This window comes from Asparagus officinalis, chromosome 4 (assembly GCF_001876935.1).
Source record: "Asparagus officinalis chromosome 4, Aspof.V1, whole genome shotgun sequence".
Classification (NCBI taxonomy): Eukaryota; Viridiplantae; Streptophyta; class Magnoliopsida; order Asparagales; family Asparagaceae; genus Asparagus; species Asparagus officinalis.
The window spans coordinates 67331819-67338924 of NC_033797.1; the positions used below are offsets into that span (position 1 = coordinate 67331819).

The window sequence follows — 7106 nt, forward strand, 5'->3', positions numbered from 1 at the left end:
AGCAATATCTTCGGGTTCTAATATAGACATATATCTGTATGAGATTTTTCGAACCATTTAGTTTCCTCTTTTACTATTATTAGTAAAAGGTCAGGAGTATTTTCCTGATCTACGATATCTCGTACACCTTTATAAAAGGTTTTAGTATGAGAAGAGTTATGCTACTTTGCAATAGTTCGCCAAGATGTTTGGCTGTTTGAGATGGAGTATGACTCCTATTTCGGTATTGTTTCTTGACCTATGAGTATATATAATATATATTATATATATATATATATATTATATATATATATATATATTCTATATTACTAGTTTCTCATATCTATTTTATATACGTATGTATATTCACATAAATAGCTGCATACATATTCATATTTATATTTAATTTAATGAATATGGATATAAATTTTTCTTAACAAGAAATAGTTCGTATCCCTGATTAATAAACAGATAACAACGATATGAATCTATGATAAACAAAACATCCGACCCATATTCCAACCGTGTCTGCATGCCGCGGTCTCGTTCGGCATCCACCATGGTGAACAGGCCGCGGGCCCCATTTACTGCTATCGTGCGCCATTCCCCTATCACTCAGCACATAAAATCCCAATCACTCTTCAACCGACAAAAAAAAGCGATTCCGCTTAAAAGAAAAAACCCATTCCACTGCTCAATCAACTCGGCAATCGACGGGCGGCGACGGAGCGCCGGCGATGGGTACGTGAAGGCCAAGACCTCAGTTTGGTGGGATATTGAGAACTGTCAAGTTCCTCGATCTTGCGATCCCTACTTGATCGCCCAGAATATAAGCTCGGCGTTGGCGGCCATGGATTATAAAGGGGCGGTGACGATCTCGGCGTATGGGGATACGAGCAATATCCAGAAGGCGGCTCAGCAGGCGCTCTCCAGTACTGGGATCTCGCTCAATCATGTGCCTGCTGGTATAAGATCCTACACTTGAAGCCCTAATTTTTAAGTAACGTGTTGATATTTTTTTTTCAGTTGGATGATGGTTTTTTGAGTGTTGGATTGTGAAATTTTTGTGTGGTCTGTTTCGGTTTTAGGGTTTTGGTAATTGTTTTATGGTGAAAAATTACATTTTTAGAAACTTGAATGTTCAAAATGAAACTGTAATTTACCAATTAATCTTGGACTTGTGATTGTAGTGCTAGGGGTTAGTCATCTAGAACTTAAAACTGGAACTGGGATAATTTGTGGGATAAAATTTTAAGGTGTTAGTCACATAGAACTAGGAATTGGATATTTTTTTATAGTGTTAGTTAAGTAGAACTTTTGTAGAACTAGAACTGTATTATTTTTTTAGTGCGTTAGTCAAGTAGAATTCTACTAGAATTAGAATTGGGATAATTGGTCATAATTATCCCACAAATTATACTACCTATATATATAACCATAAGTTCTCCTCTCTCAAATTATCCCACACATTGGAAAGAATACAATTGGGAGAAAAAAGTGAAACCCGCCTCCCTCCCTCTTGGTTAATTTCTCCGCCTAGAAAATTTTTCTGCCATGAAGTCAATCATCCATTCATTTTTCTATCTTTACTTTGTTTTTGTGATGATTAGATCTTTTATTATTATCTTCAAGATGTATTACTTTATTGATAGCTTTTTGACGTTAAATTACTTTATTATTATTTGTTTGATCTAAGTTTTCTCTCCACAACAGTGGTTTATGTTAAGAATATAGTGTTAGTGGGTTAGTGCTAAAGATATGCGGGCTATTTATGTTTTTTTATAAGTTAGAAAGCAACTTTGCGATCACATTGATGATTAGATGTTGAATGGTTAATGGTGATATCTATTATTATTAAACCGGCTCAGTAAATTGATTAGGATATTTATAGTTCATCTGTCGATCATCTGTTTAGCGGTCATGGATGATTCCTGTGTACATTTTATTTATTTGATGATTTGGTTTCAGCGATCATGATGAGATTGATCCAAAGGGTTAATGGCTGAAAAATGCTTTTTTTTTCTTTATGATGTTATGAGATTTGAACTTCGACATTTATGATCCTCCACTAGAAGCTCCACGAAATGTTGCTGATGCAGACGATGACTCCGATAAAGAAGACGAGTTACAGACTCAACGAGCAGCTTTATTGCTAGAATTTATGTTGCTGATGCAGATGATGGAAGTCGAGTCACTCTAGGGATTTAGATTTTTATTTATTTGTAAATTATTTTATTATTTAAGATGAATAGTGATGCTTTATTGCATTATATTTTATAGTTATTACTAGAATTTACTTATCAATATTATATTATTTTTAATATACAATTATTAACAATAGTAATTTATACCCACCATTACCCCCACCAAATTATCCTACCAAATTATGCAACTTCATAATATTATTTATCATTATCCTACCAAATTATCCTACCAAATTATCTCACTTTAAGAATTAACTATCATTGTTCCACTAAATTATCCCAGTGTTAAAATATTATCTCACTTTACCAATTATCCCAATTCTACTTAAAAAGTTCTAGGTGACTAACCCCCCCTAAGAGGATTCAGTCAAGTGTGTTATTGGCTGATCTTTATAATAGATATTATTTCGTATTTGTCATTTGGGTGAACTGAAACTAGAAGGAAACAGCGTTGACGCAGCTAAATACTTCAAGGCGATCTGTTTTTAGCGTGCGTAAGATCCGTGCTGATCTATGTTTACAAGCATAGGAATTAGGGAGAAAGTGGTTATATGTCAGTTTAGGTATTCATTGTTTTGAAATGTAGTTTTGAACAATATTATTCAATTATGATGTTGCCATTTATGTGTTCTACGTTTGAACTGCATGCATTACTTGTTAAATTGTTTATATATTCCAATTAGTTCGTTAAAGCAATGATGGAGTATATGATTGAAATAATAGTTGAACAAAAGCAATGATATCTTTCTTATTTTGTATTCTTAATCTGCTTTTCAGTCCAAATTTTTGGGATGAAAGGCTTCGTCGTCGTTGCTATTGTTGTAGTTTTTTCTGTTTAGATGATTCATCTGATTGTTCCTGCCAGTGGAGGAGTATTTTACAATCAGCTCACTCCCAGTGGATGATGGACAGTGTTTTCCTACTCCTAGGAAAAAGAATAAGCATGTTTGACGGCTAAACTACCAGATTGATATTCAAAATAGGTCCATTTACTACTTTGGTATTTAAATACGCTCCGTCCTCTTTTTGGTATTTAAAGCGTGTAGAAGTGACAATTAGGTATAAAAACTCGTTTTTCTGACGAGAACTATTTGGAAAATTTATTCCACACCCTGACCTCTTAAGAGCCGATTTGGTATAGCTTTTTTTAAGGGTGCTTCTGCTTATTTTTTTAAGAAGTAGCTAATAATGTTGTTTTGTGAAAGCTTCTTTGGCATGCTTATTGAAACCGCTTCTGCTTTTAAGGGGATACTTTTAGAAGCAATCTGAGAATACTTTTAAAAGCAGTTTTTGCTTTGTTTAGTTTATATACCATATATATCTTTTATCTTTTAATAATGATTATTAGGCATAGTTCTACCAAATTATTAGGCACAGTTCTACCAAACATCTTAACTGTTTTTTAAGCAATTTTTAATATTTGATTACCAAATAATTTTTTAGCAGCTTATATAAATTGGTTTTATAAGCTGCTTTTGAAATTAACTTATTATAAGCTTTAGCAATACCAAATTGGCCCTGAATTGATTGTATTTTATCCCGTTCTCCTCCTTCAGCCACCTCAAACTTAAATTCCTTCTACCCGTTCCTTCTTCACCTCTATTTCTCTTTCATCAATATAGAGTCCCCTTCTTCTCCTTCAACCTATTCTAACCTAAACCCTAATTCAAATGATCAACGCCTTGTTTGGATTAGGGTTTGGGTTTTAATTTTTGATTAGGGTTTGGTTTTGAATTGGGAGAGGTTGAATGAGAAGGTGGGGCTCAGAGAAGGAAAGGGTGAAAAATGGTCTTATTGGGTAAAAAGTTAGAAAAATTTCAGTTTTGGGAGGTTGAAGGAGAAAAAGGGTGTAGAATTGTAATAAATTTTAAAATCATGGGTTGGAAGAAATTTTCCCAATCCTCGTTGGAAAACATGAACGCTGACGAGTTTTTGTACCTGATTTTCACTTTTACACACTTTAAATACCAAAAAGACTTCGGAGCGTTTTTAAATACCAAAGTGGTAAATGGCGTCTATTTCAAATACCAATCTGGTAGGTTAGCCCATGTCTGACTAAGCACGATCACAAGTGTTTTCCTACTCCATGACCTTCAAAAACCTTTAATATATGGCATATAAACCTTGGACTCATGGAATCATGAGATGATAAATCCAATAATGTTGCTACCAAAAATTTGGACTCTTGGAGTAGATTTGAAATAATAGTACAGCATTTGTGTAGCATTTTTGTGGCTAATACCAGTCCCTCTGGTTTTGATATCATGATATTGATCTGCATCTCTCTTCCTTATTTTACAATTATCAGTTAAATATTAATATATCAAGAAGAAATGCTAAGGGGAGACAAGCAAGTACTTGTATTTGTTTTGATTGCCAAGGCTATCTTTCTTAAGGCTGGCTTGCTGATTCTTGAGAGCTGATTTAGATCAAACTGCATATGGATATATATGCTATTTCTTATTGGATTCAACAATCCTTTTAGGGCATGTTTGGTTCACCCTAAATTAATGGAAACAAGGTGATTTTTAGGGATTGGAACAAAAAGTAGGAATAATGGCATTATAAGATTCCAATAGTTCCGTTTTAAATGTTTTCCATAAAGCAAGAAAAGTACACAAACTTTAGTATTACCCCAAATCCTTAGTTTTGGACGGGAAATAGGCAAAAAAGCTCAAGCAAAGCTTTCTATGATGAGACGTTTCCTATTCTTTCAAATGAAGCAAACAGAATTTTGGATATGCTTTCCTATTCTTTAGTATATCATTATGAACCAAACACAAGTTTTGGTTTCCCAATATATCCTAAAAAATTAATAGATTTGGTTTTTTGAGAGGGAATTCATTTTCATAATTTTTAGGAAATGAACCAAACATGCCCTTAACTGCCACTCAAGTTAGTCTATTTATTTCTCCAACTAACTTCAGCCATGCATTTTTATTCAATAGCATAGGTGGTAGTGTACACTTGTTGGCAGACGTAAGATTAGGAATGTGTTTTTTCTTGAGTTGAAGAATCAATTTCCCCTAAGATCTAGGGGTTGGGAAGATAATCAAACTATGAATACTATAGTTACTTGTTAAATCTTGTTAAGTTATACCATGCTTCGATATGATACTTCTGAGCTCTAACTTGTAATAATCAGAGCTAGAATGGCTCATCTTTTTTATTATTATAATATTTATCTTCAATCATTTTTAGCATATTAATTTTTTTGTTAGAACTGTAAATCAAGTTGCAGTAAATTAATATCCAAAATACTGATGTTACTACTTTAGAGGTCAGTGCCTAATTTACATCCGTCTGTTCACTCACTGTTCTTTTAGTTATCTAACTTCACTCGGCTTTGACGTCTGATCGTCACATAGACATCAAGTATATAATAATATGTATGATGACAAGGGAACTAACGCTCTTTTCCATTTGTGGCTGTTGATAAAAGAGTTTTAAAGGTGATGTGAATCTTACGTCCATAAAATTTCATTGTTTACCGCTCTCTTGATGACCCGTAGGTTGGTTTAATCCCTTACTTGTAGCTCTCTTCTTTTACAATAGATATGAGAGCGATACATGAAAGACTTGCTCTGCTCCCTTATATTCTTTTCTGCAAGGAGGTTCTTGTTTACGCAACATCAGTGGATGTCATGTTGGCAAACAGAAACTCGTTGACCAATGCAGTAACCAAGGAGAAAGTTAGGGGTCTTGACATTCAACTGAGCCTGGTCTTCTTTATTTGTATTTTTGCTTTGCCAAATTACTGGAGTTAATCAAAATCTTTAGCGCATCAGCCCCTCTGTTGCAATCTCATCTTGATAAAAGCTACACCCAAATGGTTTCTGCTGAACTTTGTGCAACTTTTAGGTCTTCTTTTTATATTTTGCTACATATTCCTGGGTAGTCTAGAGCCTCTTCCCATATTTTGATGAATTTACCCAATGCAGGTGTGAAAGATGCAAGTGATAAGAAAATTTTGGTGGACATGTTATTCTGGGCAGTGGATAATCCGCCTCCTGCAAATTATCTTCTTATTTCTGGTGATCGTGACTTCTCTAATGCCCTCCATCAACTAAGGATGAGGAGATATAATATTCTGTTGGCACAGCCTGTGACTGTATCCCAAGCTCTGGTTTCAGCTGCAAAGAACGTTTGGCTATGGGCTAGCCTTCTGATTGGAGGACCACCATTGCCGGAGTCCCCTCAGCTTCATAACGCATCAAGCGGTAGCAGGTCAAATGTTGAGACTCCTTCCCGTAGCATGCCGGACGCTTCGCAACCTACTGATTCTAAACAAAAGAATCATGGTAATGGAAAGGGTTATGGACAGAATAAAGTCAAAAGAATTAAGGTAACAAAAAAGTTGATAACCAGAATAAAGTCTCATCAGAGACAGCCGAATCCCAATACGTCCCGAACCACCCACGTTTCACGGTCTACTGAATCTAATCAAAAGAATCATGGTAATAAAAAGGTTGATAACCGGAATGAAGTCGAGCAGAACCGGAAGACTCAGAGCCAGCGGAGTCCCAGTACATCCGGCGCCACCAACGCTTCAAGGTCTACTGATTCTAATCAAAAGAACCACGGTAATAAAAAGGCTGATAAGAAGAATGAAGTCGAGCAGATCCGGAAGACTCAGAGCCAGCCGAATCCCAATACATCCAGCGCCACCTACGCTTCAAGGTCTACTGATTCTAATCAAAAGAACCACGGTAATAAAAAGGCTGATAAGAAGAATGAAGTCAAGCAGAACCGAAAGACTCAGAGCCAGCCGAATCCCAATACATCCAGCGCCACCAACATTTCAAGGTCTACTGATTCTAATCAAAAGAACCACGGTAATAAAAAGGCTGATAAGAAGAATGAAGTCAAGCAGAACCGAAAGACTCAGAGCCAGCCGAATCCCAATATATCCAGAGCCACCTC

The 7106-nt window shown here is 35.4% G+C and overlaps 1 protein-coding gene across 1 annotated transcript; it reads left to right on the forward strand.

Annotated features, from left to right (window-relative positions):
- On the forward strand, window positions 539-7101 carry LOC109838853 (meiosis arrest female protein 1 homolog; the record flags this gene model as incomplete). The annotated part of the gene is made up of 2 exons (XM_020407283.1): window positions 539-944; window positions 6125-7101. Coding segments are annotated over exons 1-2 (1383 nt in total), but the record flags the coding sequence as incomplete, so codon positions are not given.